Below are 24,556 nucleotides of genomic sequence, written 5' to 3'. Positions count from 1 at the left end.
TCCCAGGACCCCCTCCTACAGCTCCTATGCTAGCACCTCTCCTCCTCTGCCCCACCCTTAAGTATGCACACCCTCACCCCACCCCACCCCATGCCCCAGGTCCTGGACCAGGGCAGAGGCTACCACACTGGTCCAGGAGAGCAGTTTATTTCATGATTTCTCCCAAACATGATCTTGTTCCTGCCACTCCCCAACTCCTGCCAATTCTTCAAGTTTCAGCTCAGATGTCCTTTCTTCCAGGAAGCCCTCCCTGACTCCCCAGATGATATCAAGAGTCCTCTCTGAGCTCCCAGCTCACCTGGGCTTCCCTCTTAATAGCCCTGATCACCTTGGTTCATAAATCCATGGGTGTGTCTGTCTCCCCAGGGACCTCAGTGATAGCAGGGACATCTGTCTTCATCACCACTGAGTCCCAATGCCCAGTGCAGTGCCAGGTACCCTGTAGCACGAGTGGACTGAATGAATGAAATACACATGGCTCAGAGGGCTTGGCCTTGTGAGTCACACATTAACTGAGCAAACATTCACCAACTGCCCACCCCACCCTGGGGTGCCCACCCCACCCTGGCCTCTGGCAGGGAGGCCTCAGTGGGACCCTGCTCTCAAGGGGCTCCCAGTCTGAGAAAACCAGCAGAACACAGACCCTCCCAGCCCCTTGGAGTTAGAGCCAAAGGCTGTGTCCTCTCTGTCTTTCAGTGGTTTAACTGAGCACCTACTATGTCCTGCGTCCCTAGGATTCAGTATTAGATATGCACACAGCCCAACCGCATCTTTCTTTGAATCCGTGTTTATGGCGCACTATGTTCCAGGCCCCATATATAGCATCTCGTTTAGTCCTCTCAGTAACCCTCTGCAGTAGGTACTGTTTAATATGAAACCCATTTCCCGGATGAGGAAAGTGAAGTCCAAAGCAGGTAAGTATCTGGGCCGATCTTATAGATGGTAAATGCGGGTTTGTGGAGGGCAGGGGGCGTGGCGGGGGGGGGGATGCCCTGGATTCAAATTCAGGTTTGTCAGACTGCAGAGCCCCACTGGTGGATGATGAATGAATGAATGAGTGAGTGAATGAATGAGTGAGGGAGAGCCTGGATAGCCCAGCGGCAGTGGAACCAGACCGGGAGTCACCTGAGACCACCCCCCTATCCCACACTCCCCCTCTTCCCCCCCCCCTCCCCAGAGAGGCGGAGACGAACGCAGGCGGGTCCATGCAGATCCTGGGAGCCTGGCCCTCTTTGCCTCAGCCTCCCGGTGGCAAGAAGGTCAGGTCGGGCCACCGCGGTGCCCCTCCCCCAGAGCCCAGCCCCCTTCCCTGGCACTCCCCCCCACCCGTAGGGGAGGGGCCGGGAGGGGGGCAGCAGGCGGGGCGCGCGGGCGAGGGTTGGCGCGGGGCTTGGCGGGACTGCGCGGGCCGGGCGGCCGAGCCCCGGCATCGCGGGCCCTTCCCTCTGGTCACTTCCCGGAGCCCGGACGCCCGGCCGCCCGGCGCCCTGGACACCATGAAGCAGCTGTGCCTTTGCGCCGCCGCCTCCTTTGCGGTAGGGCCGGGGGAAGGGGCGCGGGAGCGGGGCGGGCGCGGGCCCTTCCTCCCCTCCCCGTCCCGCCCCTCCTCGCCCCCTGACCGCGCAGAGCCTAGACCCTCCACCCCGAGACCCGCGAAGGATGATCAGGGAGGAGGGAGGGGGCGGGACAGAGACTGGGGGGGATGGATGGGACATTTGGGGGGACAGTTTTGAGGACAGATGGGGACACAGGAGAATTTAGAGGGACAGTTTTGGGGAACAGTTTTGCATGGGATCATTTGTGGGGACAATTTGGATGCTGTTTTGGGTGATATTTTTTGGGAAAAGATATTGACATTTGGAGGACAATTTTGGAGGACATCTGAAAGATTTTAGGGGAGGACAATTTGGGGACAGATGATGGGGTCATTGGGGGGATGATTTTGGAGAACATGTCAGGAATTTGGGGAAGACATTTTGGAATGCATTTCAGATCTTGGGACATTTGAGAGACAATTGTGGCATGTCAGAGGCAGTCAAAGGATAGATGGCAGAGGATGGTGCTGAGAGACATTGAAGCAACCTTTTTAGGGGTTCCTATGGGAAGACTTCAGAGGGTAGTTCAGAAAGGGATATGGTGAGGTGATATTGGAAAGGTGGCTTTCACTAAGGGATGAGCTGGGGACCTAGGTTTGGGGGACAACTTTTTGGAAAGATGCTGGGGGCTGATCTGGGGATGGTTTAATGGTACGATGGTGGAAGTGGTGTATGACAGCTTGGGCGATGGACCTGGGGGCAGATGCTGGGGACCCAGGCTTGAGGGATGCTGTCTCAGGCCCCCACCCAGGACCACTCCCCCCGGCAGCTGCGGCTCAGCCCCACTGACCTTGGCTCCTGCCCACCCTGCGGCCCCTGCCCCATCCCGAAGCCGGCAGCCAGAGGCAGGCGCCAGGCAAGTGCCCAGGCCGGGCGGTGAGAGACCGGAGCACCTGCTGGGGGAGCGGGGAGGGGCAGTGGCCGCCAGTCCCATGTTCCCCTGGGTGTGCCCCGCAGAGCCAGGACTGGGGCAAAAGTGACGAGCGGCTGCTGCAGGCCGTGGAGAACAATGATGCCGCACGGGTGGCCTCCCTCATTGCCCGCAAGGGGCTGGTGCCCACGAAGCTGGACCCCGAGGGCAAGTCCGCGTGAGTGCCCACGTCCTGGGGGTGTGATGGCTGAGGGGTGGCCACCCTGCAGCTGACCCCTGACCTCTGGCCTCCAGATTCCACCTGGCGGCCATGAGGGGTGCAGCCAGCTGTCTAGAGGTGATGCTGACACACGGCGCCAACGTTATGAGCACGGATGGGGCAGGTACTACCCGCCGGGCCCTGGGGGAGGGAAGAGGAACTCAGACCAGGTGCCCAGCCTGAGGGTCCAGCCAGGCCCTGCTTCATGGCCTCCGTGTCCTGGTGAAAAAGGGGGGGTTCTCTTCAGTGCCCCCAGGGAGGCACAGGGGCGAGTCAGGCTGTGGTACCCAAGGATGGAGACCATGGCCGGCAGCAAACAGAGTGAGTCAACTTGTGGATTGGGGAGAGCTGGGACTCAGGTAGTGGTTGAGTCAGAGGAAGTAATGGAAACAGAGGAGCATCTGAGCTTGAGGAGCATCTGAGCTTGAGGAACATCTGGGGGCGTGAGAATAACAAGTACAGTTTTTTGGAGGGGAGTATTTGAGATGCATGGAGTAGCTGGGCTTTAGAGTTAGCTGGAGCTCTGGGAGTAGCTGAGACAAAAGGAGAATCTAGGTGTGTGACCTAACTAGGGCCCTGAGGGATAACTGCGATAGAAGGCATGGCCAGAGGGAGTAGTTGGGACTCAGGGAATAGCTAGGCATGGGGCATAGCCACATCTGAAGCTTCAGGGCAACAAGTAGAGGAGCCAGGATGTATGGGTACTGGGGATTTGTAGAGTATCAAAGAAAGCGGCATAGCTGGCACTTTGGTGTAGTTGAGCTTATAGAGTAGCTGGAGACCTGGGGAGTAGCTGGGGACCTGGGGAGTAGCTGAGGACCTGGGGAGTAGCTGGTGACTTGGGGAGTAGCTGGGGACCGGGAGAGTAGCTGAGGACCTGGGGAGTAGCTGGCGACCTGGGGAGTAGCTGGGGACCTGGGGAGTAGCTGGCGACCTGGGGAGTAGCTGAGCACCTGGGGAGTAGCTGGCGACCTGGGGAGTAGCTGGGGACAGTAGTGCTTGAGGAGTGGATGGATGTGGAGTGTAGCTGGGATGAGATTGTCTGGGACACCTACTAGCTGAGGCTTGGAGAGTCTCTGGCCCCAGGGAGTAGCACGGTTTTGAGAAGTACTTGGGTTTGGGGACTTGTTAGAGTCATCACAAGTAGTTGACACAGGTTTGGGGGGGCAACTGGAAGTTCCCTGAGTATCTGAAGCTCTAGTACATTCTCTCTCCCTTTCAGGTTACAGTGCCCTCCACCTGGCCGCCAAGTATGGGCACCCTCAGTGCTTGAAGCAACTACTGCAGGTCATGTCCTTTCCTGCCTCAGATACTTCCCAACCCCAGATACTCCCTTGCCCTGACTAGTCCTGAGTTCCAGGAATTCACTGAACCCCCAGTTACCCCCTGAATCCTTCGTATTCCTTGGCCCCTTTTACTCCTGAGTCCCAGCTACTCCTTGGACAAGCAGATACTCCCTGAGTGTCCAGCTACTTCCCACACCCAAGTTATACTCCCAATACCAGCTATTTCCTGAGCCCAGCTTCTCCCCAAACCCCCGGCTGCCCCTGAGCTCCCAGCTAATCCCTCTTTCTCACCAATTTTCATAAAAGCCAAGAGAGTCATTTGGGGGCCTGTGAGAAGTGGGTTCCACAGAGCAGGTGGGTGGGAGGGGAGAAGGGGGGAGGCAAGGAGCCTGAAATACAGCAGAGCCCAAGGAGGGGCAGTTCCTAGAGAAATTAGGCAACAGGGATGGCTCCTAAACAGGGATGGCTCCACCTCCAATGACACGCCCCTCCCCCCCAGGCATCCTGCGTGGTGGATACTGTGGACAGTAGTGGGTGGACGGCCCTGCATCACGCAGGTGGGTGCAGCCTGGCCTTGCCCTGGCCACCATGGCCCGGAGGGTGCTAGGCTTGGGAATTATTCTACCTAGGGCTCTGGGGACCTGCCTAGGACATTCCACCTCCTTCCTCACGGAGCCGCTACTGTGTGCCAGGCACTGGGCTCTGCATTATCCTCAGTGACCCTTTGAGCCATGGACGATGACCTTGGGACAGACAAGGGAATTGAGGCTTATCAGCAAGGAAGTGGGGAGGATCCAGGCCGTCTGACCCCGAAGCACAGCCTACTGTATGCTGGGCCTGGGTGAGGACGATCAGAGGGTGACCAGAGTATAATTTGCTTCAAGGAAGTCCTAGGGAATCTCAGGAAGGCCAAAGGTCCAGGCAGCCTTCATAGTCATCAAATCCAAATTCCTTTCCCGAGGGAGGGAAGGGACCCACCCACCTGAGCCAGGGCCCAGCCCAATGTCTGTCCACCGTGCCCATGACATTCGGGAATGTCTTTCACTTGATGACTCAAGAAACGTCTATCCTCTTGGGAGCGTGAAATACATTTGCTTTGGAGTTTTATTCACTGTTGAAACATTCCCTGCAGTTGGAGTACGCTGCCACCTAGTGGTGGCAAAGCCTTTGATCACGTTATGGAAGCTCCATGGTTTTTTTCTTTCAATAAATATTTATTGAGTACCTACTGTGGGTCAGGCTGGGTTCTAAGCAATGGAATTACCACAGCAAACAAAACCCCATAAGTCCTTGGGCACACAGCAGGTAATCATATAGAGTTTGATGATTTTTTTTTAGCTTTTTTTCTTATTTTATCTTTTTGGCCATGCCGCACAGCACGTGGGATCTTAGTTCCCTCACCAGGGATCGAACCCGCGTCCCCTGCAGTGGAATTGCGGAGTCTTAACCACTGGACCGCCAGGGAAGTCCAAGAGTTTAATGGTTTTCAAGCAACACTTCCTTGCACAAAGCCCTTCCTTCCCTCTTTGAGGTTCTGGACATAACACACCTTGTCCTACTTCCTTGATGACCAAGTCCTTCCAAGCTCCTCCCTGCCTCAGGGTCCATGCCCATGCAGTGACCTCTACCCTCCCCCTTTCACCATCAAAACTCAAGCTCAGATCAAACCCCAAGAAGCCTGCCCAACCTCAGCAGAGGTTGGATCTCTCTAGTAAATATTAACACTCTGTGTATGAGGGTTTGGTATATAGTCGGTACACAATAAATGCTGGTTGAACCAAAAGGGGTTAAATACATGAAAATCAGTGAAACGTTCCACCCTAAGAGGGACCCACAGTGGAATGTGGAAAGAGCTTGGGACTGGGAATTAGAAGACCTGGGTCCTCATCCTGGCTCTTTCTCTGACCCCCCTGGGTGACCATGGGCCTGGCTGGGCCTCAGTTTCTTCGTCTGTAAAATAGGAGTCATATCTTTGTCACTGATCTTCTGGGGGAGGTGGGAGTTTCTCATGAAATAAAGGATAAGAATCACACTCAGGCAGAAGGCCCCCAGAAAATGTCAAAGCCATGCCCTTCCTACCCACCCTTCTCTCTATTTTCCAGCGGCTGGCGGCTGCATCTCCTGCTCAGAAATGCTCTGCTCCTTCAAGGCACGTCTGAATCCCCGAGATCGGGTGAGTCTGTGGGATCTTGTGGGGAAAGATACTGCATCTGAGGTATGCTGCCACCAAGTGGCAGCATCCCAGGCACCCTCTGAAAAGTATGAAGATTTGGAGGGAAGCCTGGGGGCCGTCATAGGCTTCCCCACCTCCCAGAGTCATTCTCTCATGCCTGTCTCATCCCTCTCCCAACCCCCTTCCCCCAGCTGGGTACAACACCCCTCATCATAGCAGCTCAGATGTGTCACACAGATCTGTGCCGCCTTCTCCTGCAGCAAGGGGCTGCTGCAAATGACCAGGACCTTCAGGGCAGGTGAGCATCTCCCCCTCTCAGCCAGTCCATTGTGTGCTGTGTGACTTAGGCAAGTCTCTTAACCTCTCTGGGTGTGGGATCTAGTTGTCCTCCCCCCCCCCCTCCCCAGCCTGGGCGTTGAGGAGGGTGTGGTGGTTTGAAAATGTCCTCACCCCCTCAGTAGCCTCCTCTTCTGCTAGGACGGCCCTGATGCTGGCCTGTGAGGGAGCCAGCCCCGAAACAGTGGAGGTGCTGCTGCAGGGTGGGGCCCAGCCGGGCATCACTGATGCGCTGGGCCAGGACGCTGCTCACTACGGCGCCCTGGCCGGGGACAAACTCATCCTACGCCTCCTGCAGGAGGCCGCCCAGCGCCCCTCACCACCCAGCGGTATGCAAACCCCACCTCTGAACAGTTTTGAGCACCCTCCTCCATCTTCTAGGTAATTTCTTGTCACCCCTTTCTCTCCCTCCCTACCGTGGATAGTTTCAAGGTACCCCTATTTGTATTATAGGAGGTTTCATTGCTCCCGTCACACTACTCAGGACAGTTTTGAGGAACCCCAGAGCTTTTAGAAATAGCCTAGGGGTCAACTCTGTTTTCCTGGGTCATCCGTATTCTTGGATCTTTACCTTTCCTAAGAATTGGCCCTTCCACTTGCCACATCCTGGAGATGCCACTGTTCTCTCTTTTTGAGAGTTTCAAGGCCCCTCCTATTAGTATTCTGTCAAAATGGTTGATTCCTACCTTAAAAGTCCTGATTCTGGGGGGGAATTGGGAGCCCCCTCAAGTCCCCTGGGCTCACTAATGCCCTTCCTAGGGCTAGGAATGGAATCCCTAGAGCAGTGCCTGACCCTGCTTCCCTCTCTCCCCTGCCCTCCCAGAGGATGATTCAGGCGAGGCATCGTCTCAGGTATGGCTCCCTAAGCAGCGAACAAGTCCCTCTCCCTGCGCACACACTACCTTCCCCCTTGCCCCAAGCTCCCTGGGAAGAGAAGGAAGAGATGGACCCTTGACTCAGGGTTAATACCTGGAAGGACCTGTTTGGGAAGAATGCTACCTTCAGGGTATACTGCCACCAAGTGGCAGCAGCACCCACAGCATAACTCCCAAGACTCAGTGAGAACAGTGAGGGGACGGGGCCAAATCCTGGGGCTAGGGTGGGATGGCAGAGGGAACTGAGACGGATGAGGGCGGGTGCAGTCAGTGAAGGAGTCAGGTCTGGCCTCTTTCTCTCTTCCGGCGCTACAGCGTCTCAGCTCCATAGGGAAAGAATTGTAAACAGTTGGGTCTAGCTGGGGAAAGTACCAGGGCATGGAGAGGGGCAGAGGGTAAAACATAAGATTTAGAACTCTCAGGAGATGTGGTCTTGCCCCCTTTTAAGCTGGGATAAGTGAGGACCAGCGAGAGGCAGGGACTCACTCGAGATCACGCAGGAAGTGAGGGCAGAGTTGGGGCTGGTGACAGAGAGTGGGTTGGCTGTGTTGGTTTATTTGGGTGGGAGGCTGGCATGTCCCCCATGTACCCCCTCTCCCCCTGCCCCCAGAACTCTGTGTCCAGCCATGAAAAGCAAGGGGCCCCCAAGAAGCGGAAGGCACCTCAGCCCCCTGCCAATATCCCGATGCCGGTGAGGGATGCCCTGGCCTTGGGGGGAGGCGTGGAGGGCCTCCAGGCAGGATGGGGAGAAAGCTCTGGCTCAGGTATGGGAGGGTACAGTCCTTGGGCCTCATGTAAAGGTGGTGGGTTCCCGGGGTCGGGGGACAGGATGACCAAGACGCCTATGAGGAGATCGTGCGGCTGCGACAGGAGAGGGGCCGCCTGCTGCAGAAGATCCGGGGCCTGGAGCAGCACCAGGAACGGAGGAAGCAGGAGGTGAGGGGCCTCAGAGACACGGGCCTCGGGCTAAGCCTGCGGCAGGTACCATTTTGGGGGTACCCTACCTCTCCTCCCTCTCCAGACACACGGGCCTCCTCGGTGTTCCTCCAACACGCCAGGCAGGGTGCTGCCCCCGGGCCTTTGCACGTGCTGTGGCCTCTGCCAGAAACACCTTCTCCCAGATGTCCCTATGACTCCCTCCCTCCCGTCCTTCAGGTCTTTGCTCAAAGACACCTCCCCTACCCAAATTATTTAAAATTGTTACACCCCCACTCACGTCACAGTTCCCTTTATTTTTATTTAAAGCACTTACTGCTATTAGATGTACCATATATTTTATTCATATTCACCCATTCGACTGTAAGCCCATGAGGGCAGGCATGGTTGACAGTACCTGGCTCACAGTAGATGCTTGATAATTATTTATTGGATGGATGAATATTTGAGTGAGTGAGTGAATGAATAAATAAATGAATTAATGGCCCTAAAGGGGGTCTGGCACAAAATAGGCCAGAGGACATCTGTGGTTGGGATGGAGGGCCACTGAGCAGGAGGTGGGCCAGGGAGGCCCCCCAACCCAGATCCAAGCCCAGGCCCCTTTCTTCCGTCAGCTGCCAGAGGCGGAGGCCAGCTCCCTCCACAGCCTGGAGAGACAGGTAGGGTGGAAGGTGGGGGGAAGCTGGACTGCCAGCTGCCCAGTGTTTTCCCCCAGAGGCCCACTGAGCCCCCACCCCCTCCCTGCAGGTGCAAGAGCTACAGCAGCTGCTGGCAGAGAAGCAGGAGGAGAAGGAGAGTCTAGGACGGGAGGTGGAAAGTTTGCAGAGCAGGCTGTCCCTGCTGGAGGTGGGCCCAGCGGAGAGCAGGGCAGGGGTGGGGCTTCTAGGGGCGGGGCCACCAGGGGCGGGGCCACCAGGGGGAAGGGCCTCTCTTCTGCTGCAGCTGCATGATAATCACACTAATACAAACACAGAACAGACAAACGTACAAACACAGGTACACATAATAGACACTTTTAAAAACACAGAATCACACATACTCACGTACATGCAGAGATGAACAACCACGCTTGTATATATGTGGTCTTACACATACAACAGGCAAACACACAACAAACACATCTGTGGGTGTATAATCACACATGCACAGCAAATACTTGGGCACACAGCAGATATTTCTCATTCAATCACACACCTAGGCCACACACCCACAAATACATGTACACACACAAGTATTTCTCAAAATACATAATTACACAAACATAGATACATGTACACAACCATATTCACGCACATGCACACATACACAAACACAGAACGGTCACACACCACAGACTAAAATACAAGTGCAAAATCACACACAGTCACGGGGATTCACACAGGAGAGACCGGGGCCACTGTGCACGCCCACACGCGCACACACACGCGCGCACACACGCTCACCGCAGACCCACAGACCCTGAACCACTGTTGCAGGTACTCGCACACAGGCAGACAGCCGTGGCCCCGCACAGAATTGCAGACACACCCTTTCAAGGACTCACTCCCATCCCTCTCTTGGTCCCCTGTGCCCAGGTGGCACGTACACCCCTAGTTGTTGGGGTTATGGTCACAAACTTGGGGGAGACACGGGGACTGGAGGGAGGGCAGGACCCCGAGCCGGACCCTGGTCGCCCCCCCACCAGAATGAGAGGGAGAACACGAGCTATGACGTGGCCACCCTGCAGGACGAGGAGGGTGAGCTGCCCGACTTCCCAGGTGAGCTCCCACCTGCCCTCCCCCACCCGTCGCGTCTGGGGCCCCAGGAGTTGGAGCCTTGACCCACAGGCACAGAGAGAGGTTGCATCTGGGAGGGAGCTTGGCCCGCCCCATGAGTTATTCCAGTCCCCAAAGCCTGCCTGCCCCAGGGGCCCTGACCCATGGCTCCAGACCCCCAGCTCCCACTCCTCGTGGCCAGGACCCTGGGGCCTGACTCTGTGTCCCCTGCCAGGGGCTGAGGCGCTGCTCTCCAAGCACCTAAGCCCATCGGCCCAGGAGCTCTTGGCCTCGCTGCAGGAGCAGGTGACCATGCTCACCAGACAGAACCAGGAGCTGATGGAGAAGGTCCAGGTGGGGAAACCGAGGCCCGGGAGGGTTGGGTGGGGAGAGACCTGAGGACCTGAGGGGCTGTTCCCCGGGGGGTTGGGCGGGCACGTGGCTGAGTCTGTGGACAGGGAAAGTGGCATGGCTCCCCTGTGCCCCCCATGGCCACTTCAGCTCTTGCCCGGCTCCCCCGCCCCCGCCAGATCCTGGAGCACTTCGAGAAGGACGAGATGGAGGCTGGCAGTCTGGCCGAGGTCATCCCTCTGGCGCTGTACGACTCTCTCCGGGCTGAGTTTGACCAGCTCCGCAGGCAGCATGCCAAGGCCCTGCAGGCGCTGGAGCAACAGGAAGCGCAGGAGGCCCCGGGAGAAGAGGAGGCAGCCCCCAGGGAGGGCAAAGGCCTGGGAGCCAAGACCACCAGAAACGGACCGGTGCAAACAGAGCTTAACGTCACTGCAGCTCCGGAAACCAGAGTTAATGGAGCCGAGAGCACAGATGAGGAGGCTGCAGGAGTAGAAACCATGGAAGCCAGAGCTTTGGAAGCAGCATCCGTGGTGGCTGAGGCCACGGAAACAAGACCCACGGACGCTGAGGCCACGGAAACGGAGGGTGTGGGAGCCGAGCGCTTGGAGACAAAGGCCACAGGGGCTGAGGTCACAGAAACGAAAACTCTAGAAGAAGGAGGAAACCCAGAAACAAAGGCCACGGGAGCAGAGTCCACAAATATGAAAACAGAGGAACCAGAATGGAAGGCCAGTGGAACAGGTGCTGTGCCAGAAGAGCTCACAGGCACAGGGACCATGAAAACGGAGGCCACGGGAGTGGAGGCCACGACCCCGAGGGTCACCCCAGGCCCCGCCCTGCACCCCAGTGCTGCCGGGCTGGAGGCGGCCCACGGCAAGGCTGAGCCCGCGGAGGCCGAGGGCGGTGGGGCTGGCGGGGCCGGCAGCGGTGACACAGGCCAGCTGCGGGCCGCCCTGGAGCAGGCCCGGGAGGACCTCCGAGACCGGGACCGCCGCCTCCGGGAGCTGGAAGCGGCCTCGGCCCGGCTGGACGAGGCCCAGGCCGGCCGGCTGTTGGCCGAGGAGGAGGCTCGGGGCCTGCGGGCAGAGCTGGCCCAGCGGGAGGAGTTGCGGCTGGAGCTGAGCCGGGAGCTGCAGGCCCTACGGGAGCAGCTGGCCACGGCCACAGCCGCTGGGGAGCAGCAGCGGGACGCGGCCGTGAAGCTGGGCCAGGCGCGGGACGCGGCTGAGGCCCGGGCCGCCGAGCTGGCCGCGGCCTGCGAGGAGGCTCGGCGGGGCCTGGCGGAATTGCGTGAGGCGTCCGAGGGGCTCCGCCAGGCAGCGGTGCCGGCCTCGGAGCATCACCGGCTGCAGGAGGAGGCCCTGGAGTTGCGGGGCCGGGCGGCCAGCCTGGAGCAGGAGGTGGTGGCCACGGGCAAGGAGGCTGCCCGTCTGCGGGCAGAGCTGGAGCGCGAGCGTGTGGGCAGCGTGGCCCGCCTGGAGCACGAGCGCGTCGTGGGTGCCCTGCAGGCCGACGTGGCCCGGCTGCAGGGGCAGCTGGAGGAGCTGGGGCGACGCCACGAGAAGACCAGCGCTGAGGTCTTCCAGGTGAGCGTGGCGGTATCCTCATCGGGCACAGCCCGTAGCCAGTTGGTGGTCTGTTCTGACTCCACAGCCATGTGATGTTTCGACCCCATCGGTTTCAATCCTGCAGAGACTTGACGCTGCGATATATCCAGGTGGACCTTTGACCCTGCAGCCATTCTGACCTCCTGGGTGTTTCAACTGGTATTTTCTTTTTAAAAACCTTTTGGCCATTTTGGTCCCATCATTTTTTCTAATGGTTAGCCCTTTTTGCCATCTTCCTTTTTATTATTTATTTATTTATTTATTTTTGGCTGTGTTGGGTCTTTGTTGCTGCGGGCGGGCTTTCTCTAGTTGCGGCGAGCGGGGGCTACTCTTCGTTGTGGTGCGTAGGCTTCTCATTGCGGTGCCTTGTTGCGGAGCACAGGCTCTAGGCACGTGGGCTCAGTAGCTGTGGCTCGTGGGCTCTAGAGCGCAGGCTCAGTAGTTGTGGTGCACAGGCTTAGCTGCTCCGCGGCATGTGGGATCTTCCCAGACCAGGGCTCGAACCTTTGTCCCCTGCATTGGCAGGTGGATTCTTAACCACTGTGCCACTGGGGAAGTCCCCGGCATGTGGGATCTTTGTTGCGGTGCACGGGCTCAGTAGTTGCGGCGCACGGGCTCTCTAGTGGCACGCGGGCTCTAGAGCATGCGGGCTTAGTTGCCCCGCAGCATGTGGGATCTTAGTTCCCTGACCAGGGATCGAACCCACACCCCTTGCAGTGGAGGAAGGAGGATTCTAAACCACTGGACAACCAGGGAAGTCCTGAAGGTGGATCTTTTGACCCCATCTCTTTTCTTAAATACACACACACACACACACACATCCCGCAAAAAAACCTAGCAGCTGTTTTAACAAATATGTGAATAAAAAGCCACGTTTGTTAATTGTCATCAGGGAAGCATTTTTCTCTCCATGCCTCTGTTTACTCACCTGTATAATGGAGCTAATAATGGTTCTTAGTCCTCACATGAAAATTAAATGGTTTAATTTTACTTAGGACAGTGATGGTATAAGTGATTAATAATTGCAGCCGGGATTATTGTTCCAAGAACATGCTCTTCTAGTTTTTTTTTTTTTTTTTTTTTTTTTGGCTGCACTGCTTGCAGGGATCTAACCTGTGCCCCCTGCAGTGGAAGCATGGAGTCTTAACCACTGGACCACCAGGGAAGCCCTATTTTCTAAATTTTACCTTCCTTCATGATCACTTCTTTTGTGGGTAAATTTTGCAAGTCTGATTTGATTCAGACTTAGTTTGTTTGTTTTTTTTAATTGTTAAGGTGTAGCCAGTCTGTACTAAGTGAACATCTAATTATTATCCATTTTCCCTGACCTATTATTTCTATAAAGGCCAATGATCCCCCCAGGATCAGTTTTTGCAAATCTAACACTGCTCTGATCTTGATATTTTTTGTGAAAATGCAGTCATCAATTTTGGGGCATTTGTTTGCTTTTCATCCAGACTCTTCTGTTTTTCCTTCATTTTGTAAGAAATCTACAAACCTTCACACCACTGGCAGAGAAAAGAACACTGGTTATATTGTAATAATAATGATAATAACGTTCATTATGTAATAATAATACTAACAAAAACAACAACATCACAAACTTGAAGATAGCACTTACTGTGTGCCAAGCACCACTCTAAGTGTGTTCCATGTATTTTCTCATTTTATCCCCACAATCACCCTGTGACGTGGAGGCTCTTATTATCCTCGTTTTATGTATGAGCAAACTGAGACACAGAGAGCTTATGTCACTTGTCTAAGGACACACAGCTTGGCAGAGTCAGAATGTTCATCATGCCCAAAGAAATCCAGAACTTCCCTGAATCAAATTCCTTGAGGTCAAATGGGCTTGAATAGCCTCAGACCAAAATAGAAGGGTCAGAATCTTTGGGGTCCAGGCATCTTTGGGGTCCAGACGTCCTCAGGGTCACACATGGGTTTGGGCCGCAGGTGCAGCGGGAGGCGCTATTCATGAAGAGTGAACGGCACGCGGCCGAGGCCCAGCTGGCCACCGCAGAGCAGCAGCTGCGGGGTCTACGTACCGAGGCCGAGCGGGCACGCCAGGCCCAGAGCCGTGCCCAGGAGGCCCTGGAGAGGGCCAAGGAGAAGGACAAGAAGGTGGGTCCCCTTTTCTTGTGCTCAGTCAGGGGGCCCCCCACTCGACAGAGGTTGGAGGGAATCTAAGAATGTCCCAACTGAAAGTGTCTTGGGAAATCAGCCCATTTTCCAGATGAGCAAACAGAGGCTCCAGGAGGCAAACTGAGTGTCTCGAAGTCACACAGCACCTCACGAGACAGTGGATGTGACCCCCAGAGCCCCAGGTGCTTTAGCACACAGAGTCACCCATCCCCAACCTGCTGTGTGACCCTGGGCAAGTCACTTGACCTCTCTGAGCCCCAGTTTCCACCTCTGTAAAATGAAGATAAAATTGTGGTAGGGATTATGGTTTATTTGTAGCAGGGTTCCTCCCCCTCAGCACTAGTGACATTTGGGGCTAGGTTATTCTTTGCGGGGGGGACCATCCCGGGCACTGTGGGGTGTGGAGCAGCATTCGTGGCCCCTACCCACTCGATATCAGGAGCACCCCCAGTGGCGACAAACACAGATGTCCCCAGATATTGCCTGGCATCCCCGGGAGGCAGGATCACCCCTGGTTGAGAACCTCTGATCTATAGAAATAACAATAAAGCCCAGCATTTATTGAGTGCCTGCTGTTTGCTGACACAGTTTAAACTTAATCACAACAGCCTACCAAGGTGAGAAGTGTGATTCTCTTTAAAGATGAGGAAACTGAGATTCAGAGGGGTTAAGTCATCTTCCCAAGATCTCCAGCAGGGAAAGGGTAGAGAAGGACCCAAACCCTGGCCTGTCTGACCCGGCCCCACCAGGCCAGGCTGCTTTCAGCCCTCCTGTTCTGTCTGTCTCCGCTTTCACTTTCCGGGACTCCAAGATCCACAGGCTTTTTCTGTAAAGGGCCAGACGGTCAATGTTTTTGGCCTTACTTGGTTGGCCACGGCACTCAGCTCTGCCGCTGATGCAGGAGCTGTAGACGCCGTGACAATGAATGGGCTTGGCCGTGCGCCAATAAAATTTTACGTTTGGCCATGGAAATGTGAATTTGGTTTAATTTGCACATGTCGTGAAATGTCATTCTTCTTCTGACTTCTTCCCCCTCAACCATTTAACATGTGGAAACCATTCTTAGCCGATGGGCCGGACTCAGCCTGCAGGGCAGAGTTTGCTAACCTCTAGGATGCGACTTTCCCTCCAAGGCCTGTCCTTTGCCTGGAAAGGTCGCCCGCCCCCAGCCCCGGCCTCAGGGTGCTAGCTGACCCTCCCCCGATCCCACTTCAGATCACAGAGCTCTCCAAGGAAGTCTTCAGTCTTAAGGAGGCACTGAAGGACCAGCCGGGAGCCCCAGGCTCCTCGGAGGTGGAGGCCCTTCGCGGCCAGGTGAAGGCTCTACGGGAGCAGCTGGAGGTGAGAGCCTCGCCCACCCGCCGGGCACAGGGGTCCCAGGAGGGTGACAGGCAGGCAGGAGGTTGGGCACATGGGCCAGGCGTGGGAGGAAAGCAATTCAGTATTTTAGCAAGCAGCACTGTCACGCCGGTGCCTGCCATCTAATTAGGGGCTCGGGGTGCAAAGGGGGCTTTCTGGCATATCGTGGAGGGGGTTCTGCTTTTCTGAGCGCCCTCCCCACACCCACAGGAAGCTGCCAGGTACCACAGTGCAGTGGTGGCCTTGTACAGGAGCCACCTCCTCTATGCCATTCAGGTGAGTCACCCTGGCTTTGGGTGCGCCACTGCTGCTCTCTGGGCCTCAGTGTCCCCATCTGTACAATGGGACGCTGGTCAAGGGAAGAGGTTCATGGCCTCCGGGGCAGGGGGTCGGGGAGGGGAATGGAGAAGCTGGGGGGGGGGGGGGGTGGGGGACGCCCAGGCTCTCTCCGCTTCTCTCCACCTCCTGCCCCAGGGTCAGATGGATGAAGATGTACAGCGGATTCTGAGTCAGATCCTGCAGATGCAAAGACTCCAGGCCCAGGGCCGCTGAGATCAGAGCACTGCCCTCCGCCTTCCAGGCCCCGAGTCGGGGCTTCCAGACTCACGCACTGACCATCTGCACTTGGAGACCAGCCTGGGCTCCTTCCCAACGATCCCTCACTGCCTCCACGGCCCCACTGGTCCCTGCATGCGCTGGTCAGTCTAGACCCCGGCCCTGACCGTGTACCCTTCCCTGCGCCGGAGAATCTGTGAGTCCCCTCCCTCACGTCTGGTCTTATCATCAGACCCCACCCCAGGAATAAAAGCTCACGGAGCAGAGGATGAAAGCCTCGTGTGGCCTGATTGCTGGGCTCCCACTGCAAAGCGGGGAAGGGGCGGCCCAGAGCAGGGATTGGGGATTAGGGTGAGGAGAGCAAGGCAGGACTCAGTCCCCGAGATGTACACTATGTTACTATGTTACTGCAGAATCTTTTTTCTTTCTTTTTTTTTTTTTTGGCCACGCCACGCAGCATCTTAGTTCCCAGACCAGGGGATGAACCGCGCCTCCTGCCTTGGATGCGCGAAGTCGTAAGCACTGGACTGCCAGGGAATTCCCCAGTTACTGCGATATTTCTAAAAGTCAGAATGGGTTCCCAAAAGTTCACGATGAACAAAATATGCAAATGTCAAATGAAGACAGAATCTGAGGCTGCACGACTTACCTCACTGTCCTCACCCTAAACCCGGCCCTGGTGGGAGTGTCCCACACCCTCCCACAGCCTCCTTGCCCCTGGGCCAACCCCCTGAAATCCCCTGGGGGTTCTTGGCTCTTTCCAGCTCGGGCAGGAAGGCAGCTCCGTGTCCAGCCTGTTCCCCAGGTTTCCTCAGCGTCCAGCAGAGGCTCTGCCTGTCCCCGGGCGTCCCAGGCCCTTGGAGAATGTCCACGGTTCGGGGCTGCCTTCCCAGAGCCTGAGTTTCTGCCTCTCTGTGGCCTGGAGCGTGGAATGTGGCTGGTGGGGGGGGGGGTCCCCGTCTCTGTGGTTGATGAATGATCGGCATCTTCTGTCGGTGCCAGCTGCTCTCTGTTCCTCCCCGCCCTGGCCTCTCTCTGTCTTTCTCCCTGTCATCATCGCCCTCCCCGGGGTGCCCCCTCCTCGCTGCAGCCGGAAGGAAGGCTCTTCTGGGAAAGGCCACGGGGTCACCACTTCTCCCTTTCGTGGCCTCCTCCTTCTGCCCCCACCTTTGGGGCCTTCTGCACCCGAGACTGGGGGTGGCCGGTGAAGGGACTGGGGGCTCCTCCTCCGGAGCCCCATGAACCAGGCAGTGAGTCAGAAGGGGAAGGGGAAGTAGGGGGCCTTGACTGGGGGCTGGGTTTTCCCCTGGGTGGGACCTGAGTCCCTTGCCTGCCCGAGGGTGCTCCCTGCCCCAGCCCCTGAAAGCAGATCCCGCCTGAGCCATGGCCCCAAGACTTGTCCTGGTCCTCACCCTCACCTCCTGGGTGGGTTGCTCACTTTGCTGCGGGAGAGAAGGTATGTGGGGACCCGGGGGGGTAGGGGGAGCCAGGGCAGAGGGACACTGTCTGAGGACTGGACTTTGTCTGCCGTGGAACATTCTGGGTGGGGTGGGAGCTCACACACCTTCTGTATGACCACTGATGGGAGGGGGTTACCATCCCATTGCATGGCTGGGGGAGACTGAGGCACAGAGAGGGCAAGAGCTACCCCAAAGGGACCGGGAAGTGGCAGCCACAGCCTGGAGGAAGGGAGGGTGGGAGAGAAAGAAATTTTAATTTTATCCATTCATTTCATGTGATTCAAAACAAAACCGTCACAAAGAGGGGGTCCGGTAAAGCATCTCCCTCCCACCAGAAATCCCCGCCAACCCTAGGTCCCCTCTGTGGCTCCTTCAACCTCAGTTTCCCCATCTGGAAAATGGGCTAATAGTTCCTGCCTTGGTGGGTTGTAGTGAGAGTGAGAGATGATGTAGGTGCCTTTCATTCATGTACTCATTCATTCCACAAACCTTTATTAGGCTCCTAATGTGTGCCCAGCACTGGCTGGAAGTGAGGTGGGGGCCAAGCCATGGTAAGGCTTTGACAGTCCCGGGTGAATCAGAAGCTCACGCTCTCCCTCTCTCTCCGGGCCCCCCAGCAGCTCCCACCCAGCCCAGGGTGCGGTGCCAGGCCTCTAGGTACCCGATCGCAGTGGATTGCTCCTGGACCCTGCCGCTCGCTCCAAACTCCTCCAGACCCACGTCCTTCATTGCCACGTACAGGTCAGAGAGCCTGGAGGGTTTCCTGGGGATTCTACATCTGGGCTGACCCCCTAGGATCAGGGAAGCTGGGGACTTAGTGAGAGCCTGAACGCCTCAGAATTCTAGAGCACCACCAACCCTTAGAAATATACTCCCTAAAATATGTACTGCGAGCCACATGTGGAGGGTAAAATTTTCTAGAAGCCACATTTAAAAAAGAAAAAGAAATGGGTGACATTGGCTTTAATGTTTTATTTAAATAGTATCTAAGTATTCCAAATGTTTATCATTTAATATGATCGAATGCAATGTACTTTAACATGCTTATATACGATTCATATATTTAAACTTATACTAGAAATTGATTTCATAGCATTTAATAGGATTATCTAAAGTATTATTTCAACATGTAATCAATACTTTAAAAATTAATGAGAAATTTTGCATTCGGTCTTGTTATACTAAGTTATGGAATTCCATGTGTGCTTTACACATGTGTCACACTTCAATTCAGATGCTAAACATTCAATCAGAAATTCTTTTTTTAAAAAATAAATTTATTTATTTATGTATGGCTGCTTTGGGTCTTCCTGTTGCTTCCCGCAGGCTTTCTCTGGTTGTGGTGAGCGGGGGCTACTCTTCATTGCAGTGCACAGGCTACCCATTGCAGTGCCTTCTCTTGTGGAGCATGGGCTCTAGGCGCACGGTCTTCAGTAGTTGTGGCACTCAGGCTCAGTAGTTGTGGCACACGGGCTTAGTTGCTCCGCGGCATGTGGGATCTTCCCGGACCAGGGCTCGAACACGTGTCCCCTGCATTGGCAGATGGATTCTTAACCACTGCGCCACCAGGGAAGTCCCCCAGTCAGATATTCTTGATCTCTGATTAGATTTCATAACATTTGTGTTTGGAAAAGTAGATTCACACACCTGAGTTGTTCTGAGGAACTTTCCCACGCTTTCTGATAGGTGGAAACTTTTCATTCAGCTTAGATGAAATAAATCAAAAAGTCCCACTCAGCTGCACTAGCCGCGCTTCATATCCACAGGGCAGAAGCAGAACGTTTTGGATGCTGTGGAAGTTTCTGTGGACGGTGCTGAGCTCCAGGCTCTAGAGTCTGAAATCTTGGGGTGTCAGAACTCGAGAGAATTGGAATCTTATTATTTCAGATTCCAGAATCCGTGAATCGTAGTCCTGGGAATGTTGGAATTCTAAGGCTGGCATGTTGACGTTCCAGAAAGCTTTATTTATTTATTTTAAAAACTACTATTATTATTACTTGGCTGTGCTGGGTCTTTGCTGTGGCATGCGGGTTCTTCTTCGCTGTGGTGCATGGGCTTCTCTCTAGTTGTGGCACATGGGCTCCAGAGCACGCGGGCTCAGGAGTTGTGGCGCGTGGGCTTAGTTGCCCCGCGGCATGTGGGATCTTAGTTCCCCGACCAGGGATCGAACCCGCGTCCCCTGCATTGGAAGGCGGATTATTAACCACTGGACCGCCAGGGAAGTCCCCCCAGAAAGTGTTAGAATTCGGACCCTAGCATCTCCCTGTGGGTTTTACCCCCGACCCTGGGTCCCCCGGGCTCTGTGATGTTGGAGTGAGGGGTCCCTAGGATCACACAGCCAAGAGCAGGACTCCTCACCTGCTGTCCCTACTCGGGGTCCAGGGCACAGGGGGCCAGCAGGAAGTGCTGGGACCCTCACAGCGCACTCGGTGTCCAGGCTTGGCGTGGCAGCCCATGGGGAGAGCTGGCCCTGCCTCCAGCAGACACCAGAGGCCACCAGCTGTATCATCCCTGACATCCAGATGTTCTCCATGGTGCCCTATGTGCTCAACATCACGGCTGTCCACCCCCGGGGCGTCAGCAGCAGCTTCGTGCCGTTTGTCCCAGAGCACGTCAGTGAGTAGGGGCAGTGGTGGGGGTGTGGAGGGTCCCCCTTGCTCCTGCTCCTCCCCCACAACACGCCCACCTCCCACCTGTCAGGATGAGATCCTGTCCATCCCTCACGGATCCTGTGGGCTCCACCTTCACAATTCAGCAAGAATCCGCCCACTTCTCCCCTCTCCTGAGCCCCTACTTGGTCCAACCTCCATCACCGCCCACCTGGACCAGTGGCAGCCCCTCCATCCTGGTCCCCTATTCCTGCCCTCACCCCCATCTGTCCTCCTCACAGCAGCCACCAGAGGGCGCCTGTGAGCACTCAAGTCAAGTCCCATCTTGGGCTCCTGCCCTCTTCGCCACAGTCTGTCCTCCCCGCAGCAGCCACCAGAGGGCGCCTGTGAGCATTTGAGTCAGGTCCTGCCCTGGGCGCCTGCCCTGGGCTCCTGCCCTCTTGCCCACAGTCTGTCCTCCCCACAGCAGCCACCAGAGGGCGCCTGTGAGCACCTGAGTCAGGTCCCATTGTTGCCTTGCCTACAGCCCTCCAGGGCTCCCACCATCTGTTCCTGCCCCCTCCCTGCCCTCCCCTCCTCCCTCTCTCCCCCTCGCTCACTATGCTCCAGCCACATGGGCCTCCTCACTGTTCTTCCAACACACCAGGCACAGTCCTGCCCCAGGACCTTTACATGTGATGTTCCCCCTGCCCGAAAGGCTCTTCCCCCAGGTCTCCACACTGTTCACTCCCTCACCTCCTTTAGCTCTCAACTCAGATGTCATCTCCTCAGTGAGTCCTCCCTAAGCATTTTTTTTTAAATTGCAAACCATCATACATTGCTGGTGGTTATTAGAAAACAGACTGGCAGTCCCTCAAAGAGCTAAACATGTTACCATGTTCTAGGTAACATGTTTAGCTCTTCCAATTCTAGGTATATACCTAAGAGAAAATGGAAAGCACGTTTGCAGAAAAACTTGTGCATGAATGTTCATAGCAGCATTATCCATAATAGGCAGAAATTAGAAACGACACAAATGCTCATTAACTGATTAATGGATACACAAAACGTGTCCATCCCCACAATGGAATATTATTCAACCATAAAAAGGAGAGAAGCACTGACACTCACTACAACCTGGATGGACCTTGAGAACACGATGCTCAGTGAGAGAAGCCAGACACAGAAGGACACACAGTGTGTGATTCCATTGATGGGAAACGTCCAGAACAGGCAAATCCACAGACACAGAGAGTGGGTTTGTGGTTGTCAGGGGCGGGGGAGGGAGGAATGGGGGGCTGACTGCTCACGGGGATGGGGCTTCTTTTGGGGAGATGGAATGTTCCGGATTAAATGGTGGTGATGGTTGCATGACACTGTGAATATACTAAAACCACTGAACTGTACACTTTCAAAGGGTGAATTCTCTGGTATGTGAGTTATGTCTCCAAAAACATTGCAACCCACTACCCTCCTTGCACTCCTGAGCTTTCTTCCCTCCTGTTTATGACCTTCGGATCTGCCTCTTGTGTCTTATCTTCTGCCCCGGGGACTTGAGCTCCAAGGTGACAGGACTACTCTGTCCCCAGTATCCAGAACATCCCTGGACACTCAGCAGACCCTCAATTAATATTTATTGGTTGGTTGGTTGAATGAATGAATGAATGTGCCCTCCACTGACCCTGCCTCCTGCTTGTCCATCAGTCAAACCGGACCCTCCAGAAGGTGTGCGCCTGAGCCCCCTCCCTGGGCAGCGGCTCTGGGTGCAATGGGAACCCCCCCGGTCCTGGCCCTTCCCAGAGATCTTCTCACTCAAGTACCGGATCCGCTACAAGCGTCACGGAGCTGCCCGCTTCCGCCAGGTGAGGAGGATGAGGTGACGGGGAGGGCGGTTCCGGGTAGAGGGAAGAGCGTGTGCAAAGGTACAGTGGGGTGTGGGTCACAGCTTGGGGCGCTGGTGTGCGACATGAACGCAGCCCAGCAGTTCCATTCCTGGGCATCTACCCAAAAGAATTGAAAACAGGGCCTCGAACAATTACTTGTACACGAATGTTCACAGCAGCACCACTCACAATGGTCAAAAGGTGGAAATAACACAAGTGCCCATCAATGGGTGATGGATAAACACAATGTGGTCCCTCCACACACGGGAACATCACTCAGCCATGAAAAGGAGAGAAGCACTGACACTCGCTACAACGTGGATGGACCCTGAGAACACGATGCTCAGTGAGAGAAGCCACACACAGGAGGACACACTGTGTGTGATTCTATTGATGGGAGACGTCCAGAACAGGCAAATCCACAGAGACAGAGACTGGATTAGTGGTTGTCAGGGGCTGGGGGAGGGAGAGGGGGTGACTGCTAATGGGGATGGGTCTTCTTTTTGGGGGGATGGAATCTTCTGGAACTAGATAGTGGTGATGGTTGCCCAACACTGTGAATGTACTAAATGCCACTAGATTATCCACCTTGGAATGGTTAATTTTACGTCATGTGAATTTCACCTGAGTTGAGAGCACCAATATATTGTTTTACATTCTTAAAAAATAAAGGCAGGGTATCAGTCAGTGAGCATATGGGCAGGGCAGTTGTGTCCTGGGCAGCCTTGGACGCTGGGCTGAGGAGCTGAGTCTTTGCAGGGTTTAGGCTTTTGCAATCCTGTCCCTTAGAACCTTCCGCAACAGTAGAAATGTTCCACATCCACACCGTCCAAGACGGTAGCCTCGGGCCGCGTGAGGCTGCCAGGCGGTTGCAACCTGGTAAGGAGCCGAGGAATTGGCTTTTAAAGTCGATGTAGTATTCATTAATTTAATTTTGTAAACGCTTGCAATTTTAAAATTGAGACAGAATTTACATGCCACGAAGCTCTCTGTTTTAAAGTGCACAAGCCAGTAACTTTGGTGTATTCGCAAGATTGTGCAAAGATTAATCTAAATTTAAAACGTAAAGCGTCACATCCGGCTGCCATATGGGACAGCTTGTGCAGAGGAAGGAGGGACACAGTCACACCTGACCTTGGGAAGCTGCCGGTGGTGGCTGACATGGGACATGCCAAGGATGAGGGGGACCCCGATGCTGGAGGGAGAGTGTGGAGTGGCGGGGACAGAGGGGGCAGGGCGGAGAACCGGAAAGGCAGAGCTGAGAGGGTGTCTCATTGGTGCCCAGGGATTTTAATCTGTGGAGGTGCCTGAGTGAGGACATGGAGAGGTCAAGGCCAAGGAAAGAAGAATTTATTACATTTCCCCAGAAAAGAGGACACATCACGCCACGCAGGACCATGTGGGCAACTTTGGGACATCAGGAGGCTGAAGTGGGAGCCAGGGGAGAGCCCAGGCCAGAGGTGGATTGGGGTTTCCTCGGGGAAGTCTAGGCGGGGCGGGTGAACAGCTTAGGGTAAGCGAGTTTGAATAATTCCAGTGGGCTCTGGGCTGCAGGGTGGTCTCTAGTTGCTTGGCATCTGGCCCTGGGGTGATTTAGGGCAGGGTGGGGATATGGGCTGGTGTGTGACCAGTAGAGGGAGGGGATGGATGGGGGTGTGGACTCGGGGTGGATTGGTTTTTATATGAAAGGCATGCTCCTGGTCGACCAAGAATTGGCTGGCCAGGGAGGGGCAGGTTCTCCCTGCTCAGCAAGATGTTTAAGATGTCCGAAGATGTACAGGGGGCCGCAGAGGGCATGCCGTTGAGGATTGACATTGGTGCCTGAGTCTTGGAGCAGCAGCCTGAACATGGGGACGGAAGGCTTGATCACATAGCTTCCTTGTTTCCACTGACCCAGACCTCCTTCTGCTTTCAGGTGGGACCAATTGAAGGCACATCCTTCACCCTCAAGGCTGTGAGGCCCCAAGCCAAGTACTGCATCCAGGTGGCTGCTCTGGACCTCACTGACTATGGGGAATCAAGCGCCTGGAGTCTCCCCGCCGTTGCCTCCATGACCCTGGGCAAGTAGTAGGGGTTCCCTGCACCCCCGAAGAGGGGCTGTGCCCTTGACATCCAACTAAGGGTGGATGGGACCTGACTGGCCTGGGTTCACTGCTGCCGAGTTGCTGGGCAACCTTGGACAAGTGACTTTGCCTCTCTGAGCCTCAGTTTCTCAGTCTGTGAAATGGGGATGTACTCCCTGCCTCCTTTGACACAGTGCAATGTTTTGTGAACTGTCAATATGAGAATTTTTTAATTGTTTAATTAGTAAAGGATCATTGCCACTAGAATCAGGACTCTTCCTTCTTTTAACAGATCCACATGAGACCCTGGGAGGAGAGGACAGACCAGGACACACACACACAGTGAATCCCCACTGCCACACACGGGGTCAGGGCCAGACCAGAGGAAGAGACGGGGCTGGGGGAGTCAGGGCAGGGGTGGTGGGTGTTCCGCCTGGGATGGAATGATGAATCCATTCAGTTC

At 55.5% G+C, this 24,556-nt stretch overlaps 2 protein-coding genes across 10 annotated transcripts in view; both read left to right on the top strand.

Annotated features, from left to right (window-relative positions):
• The window catches only part of ANKRD24 (ankyrin repeat domain 24), a 26,079-nt gene extending 8,098 nt beyond the window's left edge, over window positions 1-17,981 (top strand). The window contains exons 3-23 of one of the 7 annotated variants that reach the window (XR_005019465.1): window positions 1,178-1,535; window positions 2,553-2,683; window positions 2,761-2,849; window positions 3,948-4,012; window positions 4,511-4,568; window positions 6,114-6,184; window positions 6,376-6,482; window positions 6,662-6,849; window positions 7,344-7,372; window positions 8,006-8,086; window positions 8,224-8,331; window positions 8,946-8,990; window positions 9,079-9,177; window positions 10,016-10,088; window positions 10,321-10,439; window positions 10,616-12,022; window positions 13,997-14,164; window positions 15,401-15,526; window positions 15,755-15,820; window positions 16,019-16,611; window positions 17,970-17,981. Coding sequence is in view for 6 of the 7 variants with exons in the window: in XM_036849019.1 (XP_036704914.1) it covers window positions 1,206-1,535; window positions 2,365-2,451; window positions 2,553-2,683; window positions 2,761-2,849; window positions 3,948-4,012; window positions 4,511-4,568; window positions 6,114-6,184; window positions 6,376-6,482; window positions 6,662-6,849; window positions 7,344-7,372; window positions 8,006-8,086; window positions 8,224-8,331; window positions 8,946-8,990; window positions 9,079-9,177; window positions 10,016-10,088; window positions 10,321-10,439; window positions 10,616-12,022; window positions 13,997-14,164; window positions 15,401-15,526; window positions 15,755-15,820; window positions 16,019-16,096 (3,525 nt within the window). In the remaining variant the exon portion in view is untranslated. Of the gene's footprint in view, window positions 1-1,177; window positions 1,536-2,364; window positions 2,452-2,552; window positions 2,684-2,760; window positions 2,850-3,947; window positions 4,013-4,510; window positions 4,569-6,113; window positions 6,185-6,375; window positions 6,483-6,661; window positions 6,850-7,343; window positions 7,373-8,005; window positions 8,087-8,223; window positions 8,332-8,945; window positions 8,991-9,078; window positions 9,178-10,015; window positions 10,089-10,320; window positions 10,440-10,615; window positions 12,023-12,128; window positions 12,203-13,996; window positions 14,165-15,400; window positions 15,527-15,754; window positions 15,821-16,018; window positions 16,882-17,969 lie in introns of those variants that run through there. The other 6 variants (XM_036849019.1, XM_036849013.1, XM_036849014.1 and 3 more) reach the window with 6 other exon arrangements.
• On the top strand, window positions 16,946-24,556 carry EBI3 (Epstein-Barr virus induced 3). 3 transcript variants are annotated; one of them, XM_036849022.1, is made up of 5 exons: window positions 16,946-17,555; window positions 18,180-18,300; window positions 19,997-20,175; window positions 21,852-22,009; window positions 23,946-24,556. In XM_036849022.1, exons 1-5 carry the CDS (start codon window positions 17,483-17,485, stop codon window positions 24,096-24,098), a joined length of 684 nt encoding a protein of 227 aa, XP_036704917.1. In that variant the 5' UTR covers window positions 16,946-17,482; the 3' UTR covers window positions 24,099-24,556. The 3 variants fall into 3 exon arrangements, with proteins under 3 accessions (XP_036704917.1, XP_036704916.1, XP_036704915.1); XM_036849021.1 differs by having other exon boundaries at window positions 18,177-18,300; XM_036849020.1 differs by lacking the exon at window positions 16,946-17,555 and having other exon boundaries at window positions 17,602-18,300.

The sequence above is a fragment of the Balaenoptera musculus genome, chromosome 3 (assembly GCF_009873245.2).
Source record: "Balaenoptera musculus isolate JJ_BM4_2016_0621 chromosome 3, mBalMus1.pri.v3, whole genome shotgun sequence".
Classification (NCBI taxonomy): domain Eukaryota; kingdom Metazoa; phylum Chordata; class Mammalia; order Artiodactyla; family Balaenopteridae; genus Balaenoptera; species Balaenoptera musculus.
The sequence above is the reverse complement of the archived record's forward strand: the minus strand, read 5'-3'. Positions and strand labels throughout refer to the sequence as shown.